Here is a 27,066-nt window from a genome sequence, read left to right as displayed (position 1 = left end):
TGGCCCAATGGGCACAGGCCCAGGTGCCCAGTTCACAGGGGCCTTAAAACACCAAGCAGCATAAGCTGCTACTCCAGGGTTGATCCTTGAGAGACCTTCAAAAAGCCCCTCTAGCAACACAAAGGGCTACATGCCTTCCAGCCTGTATGGTCAGCAGTTGCTCACAACCAATATCACCTATAATATAAAACTTAAAATAAACATTAAGTAGACATGGGAGAGCCGGGACAGTTGGAATGCGGGACGAATGAAACATTCAAATGGGACGAATTAAACAGTTTTCTCTGAATACAATGATGATAGACAGACATCCTTAGGTCAGAACATATGGGGCCCAATCTTACACCCGGCGCATTGTGACCCCAAACGCGACGCAAGTCTTGTTCCGTTCTCACACCCTAGACAGTGATGAATTTTCCGCCCCACGCTACAGTTCAATTGAACATTGTGCCCACAGGCGTGTCAAGGCGCATGATCCAAAAATCGCTATCTTAAAGCCACTAAAAATCATAACGCCACTGACCTAGAAAAACCTGGGCTTAAGCGAAAGGCGCATGTACAGGTATTTTGAAAACACGAAATGTTGCAGCCCTTAGCAAAGAGTCCCAGGCAACGACTCGTCTGCAGGATGAATATACTTTGAATTTTTAATTCAGCCATTCAAACATTATTGGGGTAAGTGTTGATTTTTTCAGACTATGTTTTTTTGTTGCCTATGAGACGGTGAAGTTAGTTTTAGTTTGCCTATGCGAGTGCATGTAGGCTATACTGAACACATGTTTTAGTAAAGCAAGGTTTAGTGGAAGCCTATGAATGCGAGATGTCACTCCCATTGTTTTAAAGGATGTCTTTGTTAAAGAACTTCACTAAAAAAAGTAAAAAAGGAAACACTTTAATGGCATACATTATGGAAGCAAAATGTACAGCAATAAATGCAGTTGCAATAGTTAATCAACAAACATTGAGTGGAGACTGCTTATAAACCTTCAAATAATGTCAAAAAATATCTAGTTTAATCTATCTTATGCTTGTTACACATACTAAAGACTATACTGCAGCATAGTGGGGTGTGTGTATGTGTGTGTGTGTGTGTGTGTGTGTGTGTGTGTTTGTGTGTGTGCACATGTGCGCAATGTCATTACATGTCATGCACCTGAGTTTTTCAATCTAGTTTTGTGCATTTAAAAAAGAAAATAATGCATCTGGTAATACCTCTATATTGAATAGATTTCTCAGATTTACCTCCCAAAGGAACATGTAGAGCAAAATCTAGCTCTTTTCAAACATGTTCTTCCCACATATCAGTTTCAGTCGACACCAAGTTTAATTCTGTATTGGTAGCTGAAGTTGTGGCGGCTGCAGTTTGTCTGGTGAGGATTACTGGCTCTTAACCGAGAGCTTGTATTATGCTGTGGAATCAATTCTTGTGCCTGAAAGAAATTTGTATTTAAAAGAGGGCAGCATCATCCTCCTGACAGGACCCAGAGGTCAGTACGACATTGTCCAGTCCAATTTCTCCCCCTGCACCTCTGCCACGCTCGGCCTCAAAGATCACCTGTAAAGTACAAATCAGCTTCAGAGGGATGCAGTGTCTCACCCCAAATACAGTATACATTTACACTTACAGTTACATTTGACTTTTGACAGCATAAAGATCAAATAGTTTCAGGGCATATCAGTGAATAGTAAATTATTTTTAAACTCTTTTATATAATATATATCTTCTAATATTTTATTTTATTATAAATATAATAAAATAATAATAATATATTTATCAGGGCATTGCTGTAAAAGAGCTTAATGCTCAGTCAATTTCCCCCAGAATAAACAACAATTGATGATGAAAAATAATATGGTTGTCAGAATGAATTCTGAGTTCATAAAATTCTTCATAGTTACAGTAAATAATGAAAGAAAATACTAGATAATCATATGAAAGACAGCCTAAACAGCCAAGTAAATACATTAATGACATCATCTAGATTAAACTTCCCTCACTTTATTGGATTCAGGTGATGCAAGAAGTTTAGATAATTTTGACACAAAATACTTCATAACTTTTCATATTAGCATTATGGGTTACAGTCTTAAATACAAATGACTTCTCACTAGCCTGTTTGTGTATTGTTACATTTTAGTATATTGAAATAGGCATTTACTTACATAACAGGACCTGTTTGAGTTGAATGCATCAGATGACAGAAGTGTCTTACCTCTTCTGGCGCTTCATTCTCCCATGTGACGGTGAGAAGCTCTGTCTGCCACTCCTGCTGGCGGGCGTGTCTCTTCTCCCACAGCTGGTCATTGTTGTCCAGCAGCACCCTCAGAGTGCCCACCTGCTGCCCCACCATGCGGTGGTTAAAGGTCAGGCAGAAGCTGCCGGCCCTTCTAGCCCGGTCATTAAGAAGTAGCTTGAGCCGAGCCACATCATTCTTCTCTCCCAACAAGCCACTTACAGCCATATAATACTCCAGCCCTTTAAAGAAGACATGTCACTGATCACTTACACATAACTACACTACACACAGTTCAGTCCAGCTCTTTGGTCACTGATATTAGTCCCATATGTTTGGGACGCTTACGGCATGAATGTGAAATATGGGCATTATTTGATAAATGCTTTAAAATTATATTGCATTTTATAATGGAATGAATAAATTTAGAGCCAGCAGAGTGAGATTTTACTGATGTTCTAATAATGAATACAGTGCAGTTTTATGCAATTATTGTTAATTGGCATGGCATTACCATTGTCATGGTAAGAAACCCCCCAGTCCATGTCATCTTCTTGGTCTTGCATCCACTCGCAAGCTCCCTGGTCAAAGTTGCAGTCTGTGATGAACTCTTTCAGACAGCAAAATAAAGAAGCTGTTAGTGATTTCCTAATTGGAAAGTCTGAGGAATGTACAAGTAAACAAGTAAAATCCATCTTTACCATCTTGTGTTGGATCTATTTGTATCTCCCTAACTTCAGTTGGGGGACCATACACCGACTTGAAGTCCTCTGCAGCTGGAAAAGATAGCCAGGATTAAGCTTTACTATGTTAATATATCTCCATGTCAAATCATTTTGTATTTATACTATATTCCATTTTTTTAGATTAATAAAAAGAAAACAGACTCAAAGTGTCATACATTTGTATGACCTCCACATGGGCCTCCACATGACTGCATTATGCAAAGCATATTGCACACTTAAAGTACTCTGAATGTATTTTTAAAATGATGGACACCTGTGTTGGCAGCATACTTATGATATCATGTTCCTCCCACATATTCCTAACAAAACATAGAGCTGATGGATAATGTCATGATTTTGGAAGACTGTAATATTACCTGGAATTTTGAAGCAGGAGGAATTTGTGTCCTCAGAGAGATACTTTTCAAAGGTATTTCTTTCACATAAAAAGTAGATATGTGCGTGTACTCACCTGCCTACCTGTCATTTTGCCATTTAAAGACGCAGACTAGAGGATATTGCAGTTTGAACCCCGTCAGCCCCTCAGATATTCCCTTGCAAACTCTATAAGCCCTGCTAGACAACCAGATGGAGCCGAGCTTTGCTAATTGGACAAGAACAAGCAGAAGGCTGGTGTTTGAAGGGCTTTCTGGTATGATGACAGAGGATCCCTCAGAGTCAGGCATGTTTGCTCAACAGCTGTTTTAAAGGATGATAATAAGAGGCCCATAGACTTTGCCCCCCTCTTTGCCCTGAGGACAGGCCACCGAAAGACTAGTGTCTTGGGGTTCACACACACACACACACAGACACACACACACACACACACACACACACACACACACGTATGCAGCCGGCTAACACTTGTTGAATTCCTCCCTGGAGCTGATGTATGTCTCTGAGCTTGTCTTCTCTTGCTCACTGAGACTAGACAGAGGTTTCAACTTGTCTCTAAAGATGGGGATCAGCAGCAAAGACCTTGGATTGTTACCGTCACACTCGGTTTTCATGCATGCTCATGAACTGGAGGCACTGGACATCTGGAGTGCGCTTTCACTGAGTTAGCCTGTGCTGTTTTTGCTTTCACTTGTGCTTTCACTATGAGTTCTGCTGCCTCATATTTATTACACAGTGACGTCTGATCCACTGCAAATTGATTGGGATGTTGAGACTACAGATCATTTAAGGGTTGGAGGAGTTATGCTGTTATCCATGAATTGTCAGATTTCCCCCGAGGTACTGTGTTGCTACCCATATTAAGCACTTTTGTAAACTGATTTCCTCTACCTCTATATTTGAGATTGTGATAAGGCAGGACAAAGCACACCTTGCTAGCAAAGGGCGCCTTGCTAACATATAAAAGCCACCAAAGTTAATGCTTGTGTCTGCATTGCAATTATCTACTCACACACACCCATTTGTTGTTGGTTAAATAGACAAAGTATACAGTACAAAGATGTATAAAACATAAATATGCCTCTGGTGTGTGACAATTATTAGAATGTGTTATCTGATTTAACATAATTTGAGATTCAACAATAAGGTGGTTAGGAGGAACAATCTGCTATGTGCTAGGTTTATGTCCCATGATTTGCCATTTAATTGCATTCAGTACAACATGCAAGAGACTAGTAATGGATTTTGCCCTGATGAAGGCCTAACATGTTGGCAATTTGCCCAATTTGCCCTAATGAAGGCCGAAACATGTTGGCAATTTTAACATAATCAATTATGATTAAGCCTATTAAAGCTTTTTTAACTTTTTTGGAAGAGTGCCTTGGACAATCCATCCTTATACATATATTTTTTTCTACCAAAGAGCACCTTCACAAATACTTTAAATTACCAGTAGCATTACGCCGCAGCCCTCCAAACTCGTTCCAATGCAAGAGACTAGGTTGGGCTTGGTGGCTTGAGTGATTTATGGAATCTGTGCACTTGCTATGCTGTACAGCTAGGGGATGTCCCACACCTTAAGGAGATAAGCAATCTCACAGCCACAGCTGCTGGTGGTTTCTTAGCTATTTAAAACAATAGGAAAGCTGTTTTCAGCAGAAAGAAATGTGAAATTGACATATTTTTCCCAGCATATTTCTAAAAATTATGTATCTTTTTTCTAAGAGAAGAATTTTGCAGAAGAGCATGAACAGACAAGTCCCCTACCCTTTTAGTCCAGGAGTCTGAGTTGACAAACCCCATTGCTCAATGGTAATCCTCAAGTTAATGCTAGCAGCTCAGTGCAACATGAGCCCTGCACTATCTTAAACAGCATATCTCAGCCTTCAGTTATACTGTGACAGTAAACCTGCCATTGTTAAACTCTGACCGAAATTGTCCAAGAACTGTGTATCACCTGATAAAACCGCCAAAAAAAAAGTCCAAATGCAAGCAGCTCCAGTAATATGTGTATATTTTTGATAGAATGAACTCAATGGATTCCTCAGGGGTGCCTAAGATATCTGAGTAGAGTCTCTCAGATTAGCTTGAAAGGTTATATTGCTATGCTTCAATTCAATTTCAATTTAATATCACTTATAGAGTGGAACATTGCACATGCACATGTCTCATGGCACTTTACAGAGTGTTAATGCTTGAAATGCTTGAATTTAGTACCGAAGTAGTAATAGAATGGGAGGTGGTCATATCTAATTATTCCAGTGGAAGAATCGTATGCAGCCTGGCAGACAGACATCCTTCAGAGATTGACCAAGAAATATGAAGCGATCAAAATATGTGGAGTCTGGTTGTGTTGCTTGTAATTTGGGCTGAATTCAGAGTCCATAAATCAGCCTCAGCTGTGGTCATCAACACTGACCATTGGAAATGTAAAAGGTAAATATGTTGATAATAAAGAGTAGTTAGTAGTAAAAGTTAGTAGTAAAAGTGAACTACCCTTGTTGGAATGATGATGATGATTTGTTTTTAATAGAATGCGGAAACTTACTGAAAACATCTCCTCGATGATGTTCCTCATTGTCTATATAATTCTCCTCTCCGCCATCTCCCCTCTCAGGCTCTTCTTCCTCAGTCTCCTCTTGAGGAAAGCTCTCAAAGTCTGTAGGGCTGCCTATGTAGACTTCTCCTTCGTAGTCGAAAGGCTGAAGACGGGGTCGGGGGGGCTCAGTCACCTCAGGCTCAGGGATCACGTTCTTCTGCTCGATATCAGGCCTGCGAGGCTTCACTGGGGAGTCTGGGATTGCTGCAGGGACAGGATAAGGGATGCATCTGTCAAAGAGATTTCTGTGGATGTTTTTTTTTTTTCTCATTGTGGGTGGGTTTTCCTCCCTCAATTCCTAGATGAGAAAAACAAACTTTACCTGCGTATCATCCCAATGCTGCTATATGGGGACAGTTTGTGCAAAATTATTTTATTCGAGATTTCAGCATTTCAAACACCTCATAAATTAGCAGACAAATGAGGTTTCTCATTCATGCATATTTGATATGTCATACGGACAAGCTAGAAAGCATGTGCCCTACGCAGTGGTTGCAACTACCGTATAAGCCATAACCTGCTCACATGCTGGCTGCAAGGGGCTGAAACAGTTGTGTGGAAGTGTGCAGATAGCCAACGCTGAAGTCTAGTGCAGGAAGTGGACAGCATGAAGCATTAGACTATCAGTGAGAGTGCAGAAGCAGCAGAGAGAGCGCAGGGGATGCTTGTGAAGGGCAAATGCTAGCAGCCTTGCTTTCATTCCCATCCAGTCTCACCATTGAGGAACTCATCTGCACTGCCCTTGTCTCCGTCCCACGCACCCTGATAAAAGGGCTTGACTATAAAACATAAAGGCATCTTCATTGGCAACAAATCTGCCATTCCCATGATGCACCTGGAAAAAAAGAATCCTCCTCCTCCTCGGTGTGCCTTGCCTCCTATACTCTTAAGGATATCCTGTTAGGCTCAGGGATTTCACCATGCTTCCCCCCTTTGCCAGACACTTCCCTCTGTCCTTCAGATCATAAGGTTCCCTACAAAGGCTGATATTTACACAGGTGTGATTTCAATCATGGCCTCTCCCTGACTAACGTCTGTAGAGTTCAATAAGGTCTGAAAACAGGAAACTGCCTTTGGCAGGACATGTAAATGTTGACTTTTGTGTCTTTTTTTTTAAATGAAGATGAAGTATGGGGCTGAGGAGCAAGTGAAAGTGTGTCAAAAAGATAGTGAATTTACCATACATAAACACTTCAAATCCCATGTAATGAGGATGTCAGAAGGATATGAATTTATCATACATAAACACAGGCCTCTAATCCCATGTAATCAGGGTGTCAGAAGGATAGTGAATTTAACATGCATAAACGCAGGCCTCGAATCCCATGTAATCAGGGTGTCAGAAGGATAGTGAATTTATCATACATAAACGCAGGCCTCGAATCCCATGTAATCAGGGTGTCAGACAGATAGTGAATGTATCATACATAAACACAGGCCTCGAATCCCATGTAATCAGGATGCTATGAAGAACATCTCAATGTCATCAGTGTAGAAATTCTGCATGTACAGTATGCATCCTGTCTTAAGAATAGTAGTCTTACCAGAGCAGTCAAAACCACTGCCTCTGAAGCCTTTCTTGCATTTGCATTTGTACGATCCTTGTGTGTTGAGACATTCAGCATGATGGCTGCACTTGTGGGTCCCAGAAATACACTCATCCACATCTGAAATATTATCATGACATCCAATCATTAGCCTTGTCATGTTGATTTCAATAATGACTTATGTCTAGAATTCTCCTCCAAAGTATCTCCTTACCTACGCAATCATATTTTCCATCAACATATTTCAGGTCAAACCCATTCTGGCATTTGCAAAAGTAGCTGCCAAATGTGTTGACACATCGCCGGTTGTAAGGACAAAGATTCTGCCCCGTCACACATTCATCAATGTCTTGGAAAGACACAAAGGCGTTATTATGTCATAGTGAAAGCAAAAGAGTTATTGTGTCATAGTGAAAGCATTTATAAACATCCATAATTTTACATTGAGAAAACAAATGATGTTGTAAGGTGAAGGTTAAGATTGTATGGCCAGTTCCCATGTTTTACTACTTTCAATGGAACAATATGGTTATATAACTCTGAATACTCTTTAAGATTACAGTAGAAGAAACTCTACATTACTTTGGTCCAGAGTTCCCAGACGATGGGGCTTTTATGTGGAGGGCCTGGAGCCAGACCATTTGTGAGCCCATATAATATGCCGCTTTAAAAGGCTCTGAGTGACAGCTGACCTTTTTATGTGGTATCAACGCCAGTGGTCAGTAGCACTAAGGAACCTGTACAGTCAGCCTGGCTTGACTAGAGATTGATGATGTGCAGCATGTTCTGGGTCTGTCCTCCCTCCCCCACTCACCCACGCAGGACCTCTCGTCTGGCCCCAGCTGGAGGCCCATGGAGGGGCAGAGGCAACGAGTCTCTCCCTGGACCTCCTCACAGCCATACTGACAGTTGGCCAGGGTGCAGGTCCTTGAGTCTGCAGAGCCACAAAGGAAGGGCAGAGTCAGGGGACCGCTTCGTCACATTTACAACCCACACAGTTTCAGAGGAGGTTTCCCACTCACTGGCACAGGAGCCGTCGGGCTGCAGCGTGTAGCCGTTGAGGCAGTAGCACATGTAGCTGCCATGGGTGTTCATGCAGCGGTGCTCACAGGGCCGTGGCTTCAAGCCGCACTCGTTCAGATCTGAACAGGGCACAATTCACAGAGACAGAACCGGATGACGAGGCATCCACGAATTAGACAGAGGTCAAGGCGCAAAGAGGGCATAATCAACCCTTCCCATTAAACTCACTGACCTTGACTACAGCTCCTTCCTGTGAATCCGGGAAGGCATTTGCATTTGTTGGGGCCAACGCATTCTCCATGCTCGCAGCCATGTTCACACTGAGCTGGTAAAGTATTCAGGAGAGATATTAGAAACAGAAGTGGTGGTTAAGAGGGATTTTATTTTCCTGGAGGCAATTTTCTTCATTTTTTTTCTGATGGATACCATTCCCACCACAATATATTGAAAGTAATATCAGTTTCTGTCGAGGCTAGCAGGTTTTTAAAACATGAAGTGCTAAAATATGAAGTGAAATAGTTGAAGAACAGAACATGATGAAAAGCTTATCAATCTACAGTTGTTGGACTTTGGTAGTAGAAACTACCTTTATGTGTTGGTACACAGCCAGCATGATAAATCACAAAAGGAAAACAAAAACTAAAAGTCGAGATTAATATTTACCTTCACATTGACCTTTGCTGTTTTTCTTCCAACCATAGCAACATTCTAGTTTTCTGCCATAACGACACACACCAGGATGACTGCCTGAGATTTGTCTTCTTTGCCTTGGTTTTGGGGGAAGAGAAGTTACTCATGTAAATCAAGCATGTTAATCAGGTTCCTTCTGAACCAAATAGTGATGAATACAGTATTTACAGTTACTTTTTGACATATGAAGGTACTTCTATGAATATATCAGGGGCCTGCTTTCAGTCTACTGGGGTAATTGCTGTGTAAATGGCTGTACTGTGGAAAACAAAACAAACAGATCAAAATAAACAACTCCTTGTTATCTGTGCAAGAGACCCTTAACGAGGGCACTCATACAGAGAGGATATAGGTCAAGACAGTCTCTCTCCCTCTTTCCCCAGACAGACTGGAGTGTTAAATAGACACCTTCAGCGGGAGCGTGTGCTTCTACTTTTACCACATTTCCACTGTAATTAAAGCCCTGCCTCAGGAACAGATGGCACGTGATCACTTTTAAAATAGCTCCACTAAAAGTGCAGCATGTTGCCCAAGATATATTTGTGTGAATCCAAGATGGCGTATCAATGTAGTCTTCATATAGAAACTGTTACTCTTGGCAGTGCAGATGTCACACAATACCTGCCTCTCCGCGTCAGCACTGCTTAAAATATGGGTTATATGTGCTCGTAGCCTATTTACGCTCTCTAAGAGTGTGTACTGCCCGTGTCAATGGCCCAGATGTTTCACATTCTGGTGGCTTCCTAAAAGCAGCCCGGGCTCCAGGGGGACGGGAGGAATCTGAGACCTGATGGATATCAACCAGAATAGTCTGCCAGAGAGGGCTGCATCGGCAACAGGTGTCCCCTTCCCCCCCTCCTTTTACTGGTGGAATGAGTCCAGTTTAAATGGACAGAATGTCATGCCATGCATAGTCAACAGTGTGGGCACAGTTGGTGTGGACAGTGTGAATGTCCATACATGCCACCAAAAACAATTATTTTCTTACAACATATCAACTGCATATTTTCCACTGAACAACCTGTAAGATCTAAGATTTTAGTGCATTTAAGTTGCAGATTTAGAGATGATGCCATGATCACAACTCTAATGGCTGGGCTATTGACGAATTATATGTGGTTTTATTCCCATAATTGCTAAGGAATAGATGTGCGGTATTCCTTAATGCACGGCACCCGTAGACTACAGTTCTCCAGGCCTTAGGCGTAAATGACAGGACAGCTGAACAATGTTGTGCATTGAAGCCCTTTGAAGTTACAGGACAATACAGTAATTTAGTGTAATCTGTGATGTCTATGTAACTTACCTGGAGAGGTTGGCACATTCAGATGTGATACACAGCAGCAGCAGCAGCGCACTGATCCAGGTGAGAGACTGCATGTCTGTGAGTGAACGCAGCCCTTTCTTTCAGCGCTTAACTTCACACTCGTCTGTCCCCGTGGCTTTTATTCTCCTGCTTTTGTTCTCCTTCTCCCTGAGGCGACACACTCCATTCACCTAGGCAAGACGTCCACGCAGGAGGCTCAGTGAAGCTGCAGTCTCTTGAGCTCACACACTCACTTGGCTTTGTTCATCTGCTTTCCACGCTGTCCTCTCTTCTTCTCTCTCTCTCTCTCTCTCTCACTCACTCACCCATCCACACATATGCACACATCCACACATAAACACTCTCTCCCTTGCTTCTGAACTCAACCCCATATGCTGTGTGTCTCCTTCTCGCTCTCTCTCCTAGTTGAAATTCCAGAGGTGGGCTGTCATTACAATGAGTGACACAGGGGTGGGAGCTCCGGGGTTGGGGTTTGTGTGTGTGTGTGTGTGAGTGAGTGTAGATCTGGTTTGGGGTTTGTGTGTGTGTGTGTGTGTGTGTGTAGATCTGGTTTGGGGTTTGTGTGTGTGTGTGTGTGTGAGTGTAGATCTGGTTTGGGGTTTGTGTGTGTGTGTGTGTGAGTGAGTGTAGATCTGGTTTGGGGTTTGTGTGTGTGTGTGTGTGTGTGTGTGTAGATCTGGTTTGGGGTTTGTGTGTGTGTGTGTGTGTGTGTGTAGATCTGGTTTGGGGTTTGTGTGTGTGTGTGTGTGTGTGTGTGTAGATCTGGTTTGGGGTTTGTGTGTGTGTGTGTGAGTGTAGATCTGGTTTGGGGTTTGTGTGTGTGTCTCTGTGTGTATATAGAGTAGCATTAGGGGTGGGGGATGTTGGGTTGTGAAGGGGTACTCTGAAACTTTATACTGGACTAGGTGATTGATGAAATAAGTCTAGAGTTCTCTTCTCTCAGTTGGCAAAAAACAAAATCAAGCCCACCGGTGATAACCTTAGCTGCTCCCTAAAGGAGCGTGTCGGCCAGGGAGAAAGACATATGTTGCTAATGGCAAAGGTCTGCGCCTCTCAGTCAGTGGTGCATGTCATGCTCATTATGGCTACTCCATAGGTTGCATTTCCACAGGCAGGGATTTTGTATACATTTAGCCATACAAAACATACCTTTGGAGCTTATTATCTGGAAGCTAAGAGAGCCACTCAACTAGCACACAGGTTGGTCAGTTCCAGCTGTGTTGGTCTTTGATGTATTGCTTATAGTTTACACCACTAAAGTGTTGCTTGAAAACATGCTAATTCTGTGTTCAAGAGGAGATAATGTCTGCTATAAAAGAGTTTTTATGAGTTTGTGAGGTTTTAATGTCATGGCTAACATCTGGTCAAAGAGAGGGATCCTGACACCTTTCTGCCCTCTGGGAATGCGACATTGTTTTGGGTAACCTCTCTAGCCATGATACCCTTTCTTTCACTCTTTCTTTCTTTCATCCTTGCTCTCTCTCTCTCTCTCTCTCTCTCTGGTCCTCTCCTTTTTCTCCCTCTTTCCATCCCATGTAGCCAATTAGAAATATGTTAAGGTTATTGGCTTCGTGTGACACTTTATGCATCCAAACCCATGTTTTACAAAGCAAGCTGCGCTCCAAGTTTTTATTACAATGAGAGGTGGAGGAACAAAGGAAATGTCTCTGACATGATGAAAAGAAAGCTGTGCAAGACATGGCTGACCCCTCCTAGGAGCGGATATGCCACACTTGAGTCTGCAGGAGCTGCTGGTGGGGTGGGAAAGTGGTCCTGAGTGAGTTATGGAGAGCAGGAATGTAGACAGGGGGGAGTTCCTCACGGTTCCTGCTGCACTGCTACCATCATTAAAGAGCAGCGGAGAGGAGAAGGCAAAGCCCTCCGGCTCACCAAACCCCTCCAACACGTACTCTAGTCTAGACCACTCCAACCAGCTGCCTGGAATCTGGAACCAATCCCATATCCTGCACTTAACATCGTAGCCCAGAAGGAGAATAATTCTTGGTTTGTGTGTGTTTGCATGTGTGCATGCTTGTGTGTGTGTGTGTGTGTGTGTGTGACTGATTGACCTTAACAGCATAACAGAAACAATCTGCAGGTTAGTCAGGCTGCAAACTTTGGCAAATTTCAATCCAGACTATCTTCAGCCTAATGAAGTCACATTAATCAAATCTCATGCTTGACTAATGTAATACATGATTACAGAGCATCTCTTTTGGTTTAAAATGCAATAAATTGTGCAGAAATTAAATGCTGCAAAAGTAAGTGCAAAATATGCAGCATCAAGTTCAGTATCAAATATGTCTGTCACACAAAAAGTTACTTAATGTATAGGAGAGGTCATTTGGTCTGTTAATGTGGAATATGTCCTGTGGAATCTTATATCTTTATATGCCAATGCACTATACCTCCTCATTCCTTAAACATGCTTTTCGATGGACTTCAAATAGTTTTTCCACAGACTTCAAACACGTAAGATATGCTATGCACCAGAATCCCCATCTGCTGTTTGTGAGGGAGTCTGAGTGAATTGTTGTCCTAGGCTGTGCATTTTTGCCATGACAGCTCCTCCATGTGTTATCATCACTGCCACATTACCTGATGAAAAAGAAAACGGTGTGCTTCCTTCTGCTTGGAGCAGACTCCGGCTTCTTGGCCCAGGTGTTGGGTTTGGGGTTGCTCTTTGAAACCCCCTAATCTCTCATCAGCCATCTTCAGTCTGGAATGTTTGGCTGGAGACGTGAGCTAAAATATGACTTAATAATCATCCCCAGCATTAAAGCAGCTGAGCTCTCACCTACCACACAACACCACCTCAGCTCTTTTTGTTGATGTTGCCATGGAAGCCTTTGTTCTTCTTGAGGTGTTAAATGATGTGTTTCTTTATTGCTTTCCCCCTCCACATCTCAAGGCTGTTGGATTCTGTGTTATTTTGTGTTGGCAACGCCAGCAAATGGTTTTGTTCAGTATCACATTACATGTCACACATTCCTATTGTTAACAGAATAAATTGTGACACTGTGGTGTAAGATAAAAATAGATATCACATTCCCCAACATAAAATAGTTGAATAAGGAGTTTTTGTATCACACTCTTCCAACTGAAACAAATCATTACATTTCATCACATATTTTTTGCTATACATTCATATTACACAGTTAATATAATATGCTGTTATTTGAAATATTCCTTTTTTTTTTTTATTTGTGCTATACTGTAGACAAACATGTCATCATCACTTTTCCACCAAGTGTAACGGTAGTCAGCTGGTACATAGCAGTACATTGTGTAAACCTCCCTCCCAATGCTGTCGTGCTAGTGAGAGAGCTTTTAGCTCAATTGCTACACTCCCGATCCGAGGTGCTGCGGGTTTGAGCCTGCGCGAGTGCAGGGCTGAGCTGCATGGATCAACACAACACAGGATTCATTGGTGCCATGATCCGTTGTGCCAGTTTGGCTGGTAATTATGTTAACTGGTGATATTTGTATAAAATCAGTGAATATTCAACAAGGCCCTGCCTACTTCTTAAGAGCGCTCGTGCCTCCGCCACTCGAGTGCTGGAGGTTCACATTTTCATGAAACCTACAGTGAGTGACAGAACACGAAGAAAGATCTTGCCGAAAACACGTGGACATCACCGGTTCATGTCTAATGCATGTTCACTTAAGCATATCCACACAATATGCTGTGCAAACAGGAAAGTCTCAAAGTAAAACAACAAAGGTTTTGCTGGGTTTCGAACATGAGTCTTGCGGAGGTCAAATATTCTACTAAATCAGCTCTGATAGCATGCACTACACCCCGACGAGCTGACATAATCAGACCAACCTGCAAAAAGTAATTTCAGGGAGGTATCCCGAAGACCCCCCCCCCCCCCCCTTTCCCAAAAAAAATAAATTAAATAAAATAAAACATATATAAATTAATTATTTTCGCCTATAGGTATACTTAGATACTGAAATACAGATGAATGTTTGTTCAATAATGTCTAGTCAGTACACCAAATAAGGAAGGCCTACAGTATAGATAGAAATTGTGATGATAAAATATAGATTTTGGTATAATATACACATGAAATGACACTTGTTCAACTCACCTTAACATGTCTTTTGCAATCATTTAACCTGCCATGGGCAATAAGTCACTGTTACAAACAGTGCAGCATGCAACTACAGTATCATTATTTTTACTCTTATGAGACAAGGATAGGCCTACTGTACACTTTTGTGTAGTCTGATGCGAAATGGGTCTTAAATGTTCATTTTTTGGGGGCACTCTGACTCTGCCAGACGCTCCTGTTCCTAGATACACTGAACTGATTAATTTAGTTCGGGATAAAAGACATAAAAGCCCGACAACATTGAAAACTGATTGGTTGATTTAGCAAAACATGCCAATCAGGATGCGTCTTGCTTCAGGCACACGCGCACCACCCCTCCCTCTCTCTCTCTCTGTCAGATGCATACGTGATTTGAAGTCTCGGTCTTGCGTGCACGCTTTGGCTCGCTCGCTCTAGATTCCGGGAGATTTTATCTAATTTGCGGCTATCAGGGAGCCACTATCAATATGCGGGAGACTCCCGGAACTTCCGGGAGACTTGGGATGTCTGAGTCTATCATAGTACCTTACTAGCCTACTGATATCCTGATATCCTTAACTGGTGACAGCCCATGACATGAGCAAACACAGCGAATGCAAGCCTTGAATGCAGTCTAGATTCATCTTTGCCTCACATACTAAAACAGTTAGCCTACAACAAACTGGCATGACCCAACTTCAGACGTTCATTTTTGAGGGCAGAAACAAACATTGTGATTATAATGCGCAAAAATTATCAAGGTCACTTGTTAACCTACCAGTAGTGCCACCAATTCAGCCTACCAGTGCCACCAATTCAACCAAATAGAAGTAAAGCCATTGTTGTATCTCTCTCTGTAGCCTATACGATCTTCACATTAAGTTAATGCGTATGTTGTCTTGTGACAGCTTTTTTGTCAACTGACACCAATATCTTTATCTGTTATAGCAATAGGCTACATCTAAGTAGGCTAGCCTAAGTGAATGTTTTGCACCAGGCTGCTGAAACAGCATAGCCTAACCTGCAGATGGCCTTGCGTCTAATATAGGCTATGTGTGCTGCAGCAATAGTTGAAAGTAGAGAGTATTGAAACAGGTCAAAATTGCGATTTTGGGTCGAGACAGACATGCCCTAATATGGATCTAATGAAATTAAACACAACTGTAATCAGTTGACTTGTGGCACAGGTTGAAAGAGACTGAAGTGCTGAGATAGGCCTATTCTTCATGTGAAGTGGCCCACAATAACAATGCTAAATGATAAAGTTGTGTGAGTCAAAGATAAACCTACTTTATTGTAAGGCTTGCATTTGCCCATGTTAAATTGTGATATCACCAGTTCTATATTCATTCGGCAATGCGTAGTGAAGTGGTGTTGGCTTTGTAGAAGTAAATCCGTCAGATTTTCTGTCCATGACACTCAAGGTTCGAATTCCATCTACCTCTCTAGTGCGTTGTTTCATTCGATTTTTTTCTGTTTATACAGCATGCGTAGTATTTGTGTGGATAATGCTTAAAGAGACATGTATTACACATGAACTAGTAAGTTTTCAGTGATATCCTATATCCGTTCTTAAGAAGTAGGCAGGGCCTTGTTGAATTTTCACTGATTTTTTGATGCACCATTCAATATCACCATTCAACATGATCACCAGACAAACTGGCACACCGGATGGGGAGTGAGGTTTGGGGTTGGGTAGGGGGGGGGTAACAGTAGCCAGCTGGTAGGTAGCTGTGCAGTGTATACGTTGTCTACCTCCCTCCCGAAACCTTATGAGTCTTGCTAGTGAGAGAGCTAGCAGCCTGGGCTTTTAGTTCAATTTCTATCATGTTTGACTCCTGATCCGAGTTATTGCTGTTTGCGGGTTCGAGTCCAGGCGAGTGCAGGGCTCAACCGCACGGATCAACACAGCACAGGTTACACAAGCCGAAATAATTAAATTAAAACATGAATACATGTGTATCAAATTCATTCAGAACACTTTAATACTGTGGGCTGGAAATGGGGAATTAATGAAAATTACCACCAGAGAAAGTGAAAGCCTTGCATGAAATGTGTCAAATTATTACACCAACAACATTGGAAATCTGTAAACCAACTCAAACGCCTCCTGAAAGTGAGGTTTAAAGGACCAAATGCACAGAGATGTGGGAGGCAGGAGTTGTCTAGGAAAACAGTATAGCATAGCCATAGCATTAATTTTTTATGCACTTTAGTCCACAAGTTGATTCTAGACAGTGACCTCTGAGACTTGTACTGAAGTCACATCTGGTCCCATCAGACTAGACCTGAGCAGGCAGTTAATCATGGGCTGCTAAACATAAAAGTCACAGGTCATGGAACATGGCATGCCTGCTAGCTCATGATGAGTACTGGACCAGATCACAGATAAATCTCCTGCAGCCCTGTCGGAGGGCAGCCCCATACTGACCACGTCCTCTCTCTAGGCCTGTACCGCCTTCACTCGGCTTTGCTAGTAGTTGGGACAGTTGGTCCACCTTCATGGTTCTATCTACTGAAGCCTGTCCACAGAACGTCAGGGCACACATTCATATCTGACTTATTAGCCTTATGCAATATGCACTATGCTATAATGATAAGGGGCCATTTTAGATGAGTGGCGATGCAATTGGTGAGAAAGTACCTGGAATAGGAACAAATTGTATAAGCATGAGGAACATTATTAGGTTTATTACTTATTCATGCACTTTGATCGTTCTTTGGGGCAGCAGGTTTATTATGGTCTGGACAGAGATGCAACATTGTGTCACTCGCTCTCGCTCACCCATGCAGACACACATTGTATAAGCATGAGGAACTCACTGACTCACTCACCTGAGAACTGTGGACTGGGAAAGTTGCTGACTATCTTGCCGCTCCTCTCTGCATCATTATCTTAGTCCATGAGGCAACACAGTGATACAAATGAGGCTGGGCTCCCTCTCTGGAAAACACATGGTGAAAATGTGTGACAACACTGAAATTAATGTTTGAGTTATCTGGCTCTGGCAATTAAACTGCAATCAGATGACTGATTGAGTCATTAAGATTAGCCTTATTGAAGGTCATTTGAGGGTTTGAGATAAACATTGTGGATATTTGTTTATGACAAGACTGCACTTAGAAAATATGGTGTTGCCCCTGCCTCTATTATGAGAGAGTACAGTCTTCCACCACATGAGGGAGTCGTGGTTGTTTCACTGTGATCAGATTAGAATCTGAATGGATATCAGCATCTTTACTAAGCAAGTGACATCAAAGTGATTTCGAGTCTGCCTACCAACTGTTAAATAGTATTAAGGGGACAATTGCAGATCTTCAATTGTACAAAAATCGTACAGATAAATTATATAGTAGAAACGTCAGTCAGTTAATATATTATTCTAAATGTGTGATAAATAAGTGTTGTTGTGTATTATTGTTGAGTTAATATTTAGATCTTGTGAGCCTTCGAGCTAGTAGAGGTCATGGGGTGTCGTGCACTCCCGGCAGACAGGCTGAAATCTCAGCAGCAGTGGAATTTTACCAGAGGAGGAGAATCTCTGTCACAAGAGGTCTCCCTCTCCTCAGCAATCCGCCTGTAAAGAGGAAGTGGCGTTTTCTGGCATCCTGAAGGAGAGAACGGCTCAGCCCACGTGAAAAGGAGGGGACATTTGTTCTCCCATTTTGTGTTTTGTTCAAAAAGAGAAAATGTTAATGTTTTTTGGAGAGTGGTGGAACTATGAATCATTCATAGAAATCTGTGTGTGTGTGGTAAAAAAAAAAACTCCAGAACTATTACTTTACCCAGTAACTTTACTAAAAATGGTACAGACTCTTTTGTGTTATACCCTAGCATTTCGTTTTCAACAAATGGTTTGTATGCTGTGTAATTAGTTTTAGTTAGGTGCTGATTTGGCATTAAGCATGCTCTCATTTTGGTGTGATACCCTGCTGGGCTGCAACAACAGTCAACTTTAATGAGTGTCTGCCTTTCATTATAATGCAGCTTTGCTTAGTGTGCCAAACATCTATGACTGATCTTTTTTTTTTTTTACATCTAAGCTAGTCAGATGCAAGTGGTCATTTGAACCATTTCCCTATATGGGGCCCTAGTTATCAATAATGCTTAAGTCACATCCATTCAAGCAGGTATCTGGTTGTAGCTTTGACTATAAAAGGAGCGAGGAGAGTGTGGAGAAGTCAAGCTTAGCGTGTCACAACCACATCCTGTCATCAAGTGGGAGGTGAGCTGTGTTCAAAGATCCACTGTTCTGACTGGCATGACTGCCTCACAACATCGAAACACATTCTGCAAATGTAAAAGGCACTATGTTGACTTCATTAATTAGCATTTTACTTTTTAACTGCACACATAACATGAAATAGTATTAATAGGATTTAGTTGGGACAGGTTTAAACATGACATACAGTAGATGTTGTATGATAGCTGTTATTTCTTTAACAGGCTCTTTCTCAATGTGTTTCTCGTACTCACTCTCTGTCTCTCACTTACTTACTCACACTCTCTCCCATTCACTCTCTCTCTCTCTCTCTCACACACACACACACACACACACACACACACACACACACACACACACACACACACACACACACACACACACTCAAGCACACACAGATGCATGGAGACACTACAATGCATTATCATGTGTAGTACAAACCATTGAGTGAGATGAGAGCTGGCACTGTAAGCTACTGTGCTGCTTTGATGCATCACTGTACAACAGTTATCCTGCTTTTGTGCTCTCTGAAACAAGGAGCCATTGGACACATCAGTGCCATGCAATGCCCGCACTGCAGGAAATGGGTAGTTCAGATAAGGGTAGAGCCTGGGCAAAACCCTGATACACGCCTGAAGATGCACACCACTCTCCATTCACTTCCCGTTATCACCAGGGAGAGAGAGAGAGAGAGAGAGAGAGAGAGAGAGAAAGAGAGAGAGAGAGAGAGAGAGAGGAGCAGACGTGGGTCTATCAGCAATTCAGATCATTTTATATTTATGTTTTCACATAGATACATCCGGTTGTCTTTGGTTTTTACGGAATTGCAGTGACTGACCAAAGCGGTTTTACTTCAAAGAAACCCCCCTTTAAAAAAAAAACTAAAAAAACATCTCTTTAACAGGCTGTGAGGTGGAGAAAAAAAGCACCCAGCAGACTGTCGTTTCTAAAAATACTGTTATGACATGAGTGTGGCCATGTTCACAGACACTTGGCCATTTAAACAGTTTAAGCACGGTCAGTTAGTGTAAACTGTATGTGACTGCATCATTAGTTAATCTGTTAAATTTTAGCTGGGCTTAAAAAAAAGAAATAACATTTAATTCTTGTCTGTTTTGTGTGCAGCTTTCTCAGACACATGTGTAATTGAAAGACTCTGAGTGAAATCACTTTGAATCGCTCTTTGGGGCAGCCGGTTTATTACTTCTTTGTGCACTTTGATCACTCTTCGGGGCAGCAGGTTTATTACTATGATTATGGTCTGGACAGAGATGCAACATTGTGTCACTCGCTCTCGCTCACCCATGCAGAAGGTGACGGTTGGGAGGCTGCTGGTGAGGAGAGAGGGGATCTCTCATGGACTGGGCCCCTGCCAGGCCCCAGCTCATGCATTATGTATGAGACGCCGTTGTTTTACCCGAGTGGAGCGGCTGGATGAAGATGTTGCCACTCTCCCTGGAGGCCCCGCGCTATGGCTGACTATTACTTATTCATCTGCTTTGGCTGGACAGATGAGCTTATGGTGGCCTATTAGGCCGGCCTGCGACAGACAGACCAGCTGACACCAACCATGCTCCCGTGTCTGAGTGTGCCGCGCCATGCCATGGCCAGAGAGACTTCTCCACAGCATATGGCAGCAAATGTCCTGGCTCTGCTATTGATTCTGGACTGTTGCGCTAAGCTCTTTGGCCAGTTAGAAGAAAATGCAAGTCATTGTGTGAAGCATATGTAACACACGTCCTAATGGTGGCCCCATCTGAAAGAGCTGAGTGAGTGGAGTCTCTGCAGATCAATACAGTAGTGATGTACCGAGTGAATCAGCTTCCTCTAGACAGCATCCTGCTTGCAACGCGCCTCACTTCCTCAACAGGCGGCCAATCAAGAGGAGACAGCTCAGACATATGCAGTTAGTAAAAGGGCAGACTTGACTGAAGAGCCAGGTTTGGCAGGAGTCAGACACATCTGCTTCCACATGTCTCCCAGCCGTGCTCTCTGACCTGTGGGGGAACAGCATTAGAAATGGCATTGTCGTTGTGAAGGGTAGCCGAGCAATTATCCTTGACCACGCCAGTGTAGCTCTGCAGCGGGGCTTATAATTAATCTGTCCAGAGAGTCCCAGTGTTCTATTCCCATGATCCCTGAGAAATCTGCTCCTTTAGTTCCACAAGAGAACACATTCAACAACATCACACACTCACCATCAGGAATATAAAGAGTAAGCTGTTGCTCATCATCTTTTCTATGCCAATTCTCTTTATGTTTGGCTGGCACAATATTGTGCATGCATCATAGTGGTTGCTACTAGAATGTTCTAGTAGGATGCAGTGTGGATGACTGCTCTGAATTTGTCATCCATCACAGGGAGAGAGATCTCCTTCTGGGTCAAAGAATGGTTATCATCCCACTCAATCTCTACCAAGACCACTTCCTGATCCCCTCCATGACCATAGCAAACGCCCAGCTCAGGCTGTCATTCACATCAGGGTGTGTCTCCAAGTAATGACAAAATATGATCCCAGAGCAACCAGACACAAATATCATTACAAAGCCAAATGTTACACAACCCAAAACCACACTAGTCCAAAACAATTGGGCAGGAATGTTCTGACTTATTTGTTGTAATAAATATCCTAATCAGCTTTAATCTCTGTTCTTTGTCCCAGCCAGCATGCAGTGCATGTTGTTACTCTTTGCTAAGACGTCAATGTTAGACTCTCGAGATGTAAGCTTTCTCTGGACTCTGCTGTTCAGCATGAAGATCCATGTCCTTTCCATCAAAGGCAGATAGATGACCATATTATGGAAGTTAGTCATTCAAGACTGCTGAAATATAAAGCAACATGCAGAGGCACTGTTTAGACTGGTTTAGATTTATGCTGTAGCTGGCATTTCTGGTCCTTTCATGTCCATGGGTTGTAAGAGCTCCAGTGATGGCTGCCAGCCTGACCTGCTGAATGTGTCTGACCCTAAAGGTCACAGTTGAGCCGTCTCCTTACCCTGCTCCACAGGGGAGTGCATGAGCTGTGGGCAAATGATCCTGCACTTACAAAAAAATGTGTTTACAAAGCTAACATAATGCAAAATAGCTACCACTAATATCTACCACCAAAAGTGCACTTACTGGCTGCTATTGCTACATTTGCAGACACTTCCTCTAATGAGCATTGCATGGTTACTATAGTGCAGTAAAGTCTGTGCTCTCAACATAGTAACAAAATCCCCTGAGACTGAAAACACATGGTTCCCCTCTGATATCAGCTCAGCAGCTCATATCCTCTTTAAACTTCTTTAAACATGAGAGTCTTGATTTGACAGCTATCAAACACACACAAAACCGAACTTCAGTACAGTTCCCAAGCCAGGAAATGTAAGGTTTCAGCTTTATTGAATTAGCCCAGTGGGAACAGCTTGTTTGTTGCAGAAGAGGCCAGCTTCCCCCCGCCTGGTCAGCTTGGTGAATATAGGAAGTGACCACCTGCAACAGGAACAGAAAAACATAAACACAAAGATCGGAAGACGGAAGCTACAGAACCAAACACAAAAAGGGGTCTGTAAACTCCATAGGTTGAACACTCTCTCTCTCTCTCTTTCTCTCTCGTTCTTCCTCTCTCTGTCTCTTTCTCTCACACACATACACATACATACACACACACACACACACACACACACAGACACACACACACTCACTCCCATTCATATATACAGCCTACATATTGTAGGCATAAACACACTGACACACACAGACACAAATATCTGAGCACACATTATGGTATCACAGTGTTCAGGAATGGTAGCTACGCAAATTCAAAATGTTTTCATCAAGCAGGCTGGATCTGCTGGAGGCTTCAGCGCATCTCGTCTGTAAAGCCATGCTGGACTCTCTGGGTTCTTGCCCCGAGAGGATAAACATCTCATTACTGCCCGGCTTTATTTCTCATGAATGCTGAATTAGTGTTTGTTTTACTATATTACCCCGATACAGCTTGCAGCAGGCAGCACAAACAAAGGAATGTTTGTTGACCTGACCTTTACTGGCACCTGAATGCCGTTTCAGGAGACCGGCTTTACTTGATTGCAGATTAACCCCCTGCACTCCACGGCCGTCCCCACTGTGTGTGTGCATCTGCAGCATGTGCAGGTTGCAGGCCCCATACCCACACTGCTGTGCAGTGAGGTGGATCATGACCCAGTGATTAGTCAGAGGCTCTCTTTGCACGCACCTTCTGCTCGGAGCGCCGGGCTGCTGTCAGTCTGCTGCTGCCACTGTTGACCACTTCCTCTCCACACAGCATTCGCGTCACAAACTGCCAAGCACAGACGTCGTTGCCCTATTGGAGCTCAAGCCTGTCCCATGGTAATGTTGAAATGTACTGAATGGGTCACATTAGTCAATGTCAGTGAGAAGCAGAGGAGAGCACATCACAATGTGAAGCATTCAGTTTCAAGTGAAATCACAGGTCTTTGCCCTGCATGATTGCAGAAGTGTGAGAGAGAGAGTTGAGGGAGATGTGTGGGTGAGAGAGGATGTGATGCCAAGTAGAAGCGATCTGAAGGCACTGCATGTCAACAGCACACATTTCCTGTTCTCTTCTTGAGACAATGATTTCTGCAAGCTCAGAATCAGCGAGTGGATCTTGAGTTGCAGAAGTGGAACAAAGCAAACGATTGTCTGAACTTTTCTGCTGTGGTCAGATGTGTCTGCTTAAAGTAGTCTGTATTTCTTCTCACAGTCATTGTGATCTCTCACGAATGCATTTATTTATATGGTTTCACATCTGTGATCTGCTTTAGGTGTTGTGTGTGGACAGGAAATGTATCTATGATGTAACATGCTTCTGCCATGAAGATGAAACTGGCTCTGAACGGGCTTCTCTCGACAGTCCCCATGGTGGTGCTGGTGGCTCTGAACGGGCTTCTCTCGACAGTCCCCATGGTGGTGCTGGTGGCTCTGAACGGGCTTCTCTCGACAGTCCCCATGGTGGTGCTGGTGGCTCTGAACGGGCTTCTCTCGACAGTCCCCATGGTGGTGCTGGTGGCTCTGAACGGGCTTCTCTCGACAGTCCCCATGGTGGTGCTGGTGGAGGCCCCATGGGGTTGGCAACAGGGCTCCTCCCTGCACGTATTGTCCATATACACCCACACATTCAAAACAACACATGAGACACATTGAGGTTTAAAAAAAAAGTTGTTGACAGTTGTGTGTTAAAGAAGAGAAAAAGTTTATCACTCGACTGCACACTTCCTGCCTCATGAGTTTTCTGCATTCTAGCGTGCCAAACACATAGATTACTCGACGGTCAAAATTGCTATGTAATTCAGTGGTGAACCATGAGAGTATACTTAACACATGCTCTTATTTAGCAGGAAGCCTGAGTTCACATTTCCTCAAAGTGCTCTCAACTCCACTGCAATGTGACCCTCTCAGTGTGACTAAGGTCACTGGTATCAACAAGCATCCAAACGTTTTGGCAAGAGGGACTCATAAGAGTGGCTACATTGTCCTTCCTCTGATAGGCTGCTGATTTGTCAACATTTCAGACTGTGTCCCTAAAGGGGTCACGTTATCTGATGCAGTCGTTTCGGAGTCATGGGGCAGTAGTTTTCACATTTCAGCCTAATGAGCTCATTTCTGACCAAAGTGGCTGAACAATGCTTGTCTCAGCAGCCCAACTGCACCTACAGATGGACAAGTGTGGGCTAGGTCAGTGGTTTTCAAAGTGGGGGCCGCGAGGGGGTGCCATACTATATTACTATGAGGGTTGTTATACAATGCCATTATAATAATTTGTCGCATATCTGAACATTATATTTTCCATGATAATGACTGGGAGTAATAGTAAAGTGATAGCTCTCTAGCAGAAAGCCCCAAATGCATTTTTACACACTGCTCCATCGCGAAGTGCTTGTGGCTAAAATAATTATTAGGATTAACTTAATGTATTTTTACATTTGCCGTAGTATTGTCGATGGGTTTAATAACACATCAAGGGGGTCCTTGGCCAGAACCTAGTAGTATTTGGGGGGCCTTGTAGTGGAAAATTTTGGGAACCCCTGGGCTAGGTCACATTTGACCTCCTGCTGACCACACTTCAAAAACGAATACATAGGAAATCTTTGTGCAGCTCAACACAAGAAGTAAACATAAATGTAGTACCTAGTTGCTTCACCACCTGCAACACAGAGAGTGAGTTTGCAGGCACAACGTGAAACCAGAGTTTCCTGTGTGAGCAAGCTACAGTCATTTAACTCAGTGTGCTCTGTAAGGGTTGTGTAATCTCAGACTGTGCCATCTGTGGAGGCCTGGTAGTTACCAACCCAGATTCCCCAACATCTGTGTCTACCTTATGTAAACCCAGAACTGTCAGTGTATATCTCTCTGTTTTTCTTTCTTTCTGTTTTTCTTTTTCTTTCTTTCTTTCTTTCTTTCTTTCTCTCTCTCTCTCTCTCTCTCTCTCTCTCTCTCTCTCTCATATGTAAGCACATTGTTAGCAAAATGTCCTCCCACTTCCGGCCTTACAAGCCACTTAACAGTGGCTGTATCATCGTTGCAAGGCATAGGCTCACATTTCACAAGCTGTATCCCCAGGCCAGCGTGTTGTATAATTGTGATTTCAAATGTGTCTGTGTGGGTGTGTGCACCCCTGCCAGGCCCACAGCCGGAGGGCTCCTCTCCTCCAGATGAAAGGTCACATGCAAATGTCACATCCCATCACCTGTGGCTGCACTGCACACAGAAAACACACCTCATTTTCACTGATTTTAGGGGAAACACCAACACATCTGTACAAATCCTAACTTTGATAACGCAGCCCTCAGCGCACATCTGTTGTGACTGACAAACACCCAACCTGGTCAGGAAAGCAACCTAGCCTTGACTGGCAGGGTGAGGGAAACGCATGTTTCATTTGTCTGAGAGCGACTTGTGCTTGTTGTCTGGTATTTCTTTTTAGGAGCACTTCCTGAGGAAATTCATGCATTCATATGCGGTCGGGGTGGCATTCTCTTCTCCGCTCTGGCTGATCCCTGAAGTGATAAGTAAGTATAAGTATATACTCTTTTGATCCTGTGAGGGAAATTTGGTATTTGCATTTATCCCAATCCGTGAATTAGTGAAACACATTCAGCGCACAGTGAACACACAGTGATGTAAAGCACACATTAATCTCGGCGCAGTGAGTTGCCTGCTACAACAGTGGCGCTCGGGGAGCAGTGAGGGGTTAGGTGCCTTGCTCAAGGGCACTTCAGCCGTGCCTACTGGTAATGTATAATGTATAATGTAATATAAGTGATAATGTACCCCACTTCAATGCATACGCACACTGCAGCACAGCAAAGGGTCTGCAGACTCAGACATGACAGACATTCAAATGGGAAGTATAACTCAAATTACACTGTAATCCCTCTCTGGTCCATATACTAAGTTTGGTTTCGATACGTGAAAGCATTGCTGAAATATGAGCCCCCTTCCTGTGATTATAGTGCCCCCCTAGTGGTCAAAGGTCATTAAATTTATTGAGCCTCCTCCTTATTGGGTCCTGACCCCATGTACTGACTTTGTTTTTTTTATGTTAAAGCGTTGCTGAAATATGACTATACTTCCTGTGATTATAGCACCACACAGTGGTCAAAATGTACCAAATTTCTTGGGCGTCCTCCTAATTGGCTTGTGAGTCCATATACCAAGTTTGGTTTTGATAAGTGAAAGCCTTGCTGAGATATCACTTCACTTCCTGTTTGGCAGTTTCGCCGCCAAACTTGATTGGTCGTCACAGGAAACAGGTTTTGAATATAGGTCCAAAAAGCAATACGTTTGTGAATCATGGTATGACGATCATCTGCGTCAAGTTTCGTGACAATCGGATAAACTTTGTGACCTGTGAAAACTTTTAAGGGTTTTTGATTAAATCCAATATGGCAGCCGGATCAATTATGTTGACGTCACAAATTCACATCTGTCGGATTTAGGACCTCCCACAGTATTAACAGACACCACTAGTAAGTGGTTTTGCTTATTATAGCGCCACCTATAGGTGAAAAGTCATCAAATGTATTGAGCATCCTCCTTATTGGGTCCTGACCCCATGTATTGAGTTTGGTTTTGATACGTAAAAGCTTTGCTGAGATATTACTCCACTTCCTGTTTGGCGGCTTGATTGGTTGTGACGGCCGAGAGGTTTTGAATATGGCTCCAAAAAGCAATGCCTTTATGAGTCATGGTCTGAC

General features: G+C 43.0%; 1 protein-coding gene and 2 long non-coding RNA genes across 5 annotated transcripts in view; 1 reads left to right on the top strand and 2 right to left on the bottom strand.

Annotated features, from left to right (window-relative positions):
• LOC121700514 overlaps positions 1 to 27,066 on the top strand; it is a 29,289-nt gene that overhangs the window by 378 nt on the left and 1,845 nt on the right. The window contains exon 2 of the long non-coding RNA XR_006027249.1: positions 25,794 to 25,878. This is a non-coding gene — a long non-coding RNA (uncharacterized LOC121700514). The remainder of the gene's footprint in view (positions 1 to 25,793; positions 25,879 to 27,066) is intronic.
• On the bottom strand, positions 880 to 10,986 carry egfl6 (EGF-like-domain, multiple 6). Of its 3 annotated transcripts, none has more exons than XM_042083459.1 (13): positions 10,521 to 10,986; positions 9,188 to 9,291; positions 8,757 to 8,849; positions 8,524 to 8,643; positions 8,316 to 8,435; positions 7,716 to 7,850; positions 7,499 to 7,621; positions 6,671 to 6,733; positions 5,904 to 6,158; positions 2,936 to 3,004; positions 2,749 to 2,844; positions 2,214 to 2,476; positions 880 to 1,555 (listed from the first exon to the last, which is right to left on the bottom strand). In XM_042083459.1, the coding sequence occupies exons 1-13, from the start codon at positions 10,592 to 10,594 to the stop codon at positions 1,448 to 1,450; spliced, it is 1,623 nt and encodes a 540-aa protein (XP_041939393.1). In that variant the 5' UTR covers positions 10,595 to 10,986; the 3' UTR covers positions 880 to 1,447. The 3 variants fall into 3 exon arrangements, with proteins under 3 accessions (XP_041939393.1, XP_041939384.1, XP_041939402.1); XM_042083450.1 differs by having other exon boundaries at positions 2,936 to 3,010; positions 10,521 to 10,984; XM_042083468.1 differs by lacking the exon at positions 6,671 to 6,733 and having other exon boundaries at positions 2,936 to 3,010; positions 10,521 to 10,984.
• Positions 22,187 to 23,332, bottom strand: LOC121700519. The gene is made up of 2 exons (XR_006027250.1): positions 23,064 to 23,332; positions 22,187 to 22,318 (listed from the first exon to the last, which is right to left on the bottom strand). It is a non-coding gene; the product is annotated as an uncharacterized LOC121700519 (long non-coding RNA).

The sequence above is a fragment of the Alosa sapidissima genome, chromosome 2 (assembly GCF_018492685.1).
Source record: "Alosa sapidissima isolate fAloSap1 chromosome 2, fAloSap1.pri, whole genome shotgun sequence".
Taxonomy (NCBI): Eukaryota; Metazoa; Chordata; class Actinopteri; order Clupeiformes; family Clupeidae; genus Alosa; species Alosa sapidissima.
This window is presented reverse-complemented; position numbering and strand designations above follow the sequence as displayed.

Excerpts from the sequence above, each read along its gene's own strand:
- egfl6 (XM_042083450.1), bottom strand. The coding sequence starts at position 10,594 with ATGCAGTCTCTCACCTGGATCAGTGCGCTGCTGCTGCTGCTGTGTATC. Across the intron at positions 6,159-6,670 it reads TGCAGATGAGTTCCTCAATG|CAATCCCAGACTCCCCAGTG; the intron begins GTGAGACTGGAT and ends CTGTCCCTGCAG. Across the intron at positions 3,011-5,903 it reads TCATCGAGGAGATGTTTTCA|CTGCAGAGGACTTCAAGTCG; the intron begins GTAAGTTTCCGC and ends TATCTTTTCCAG.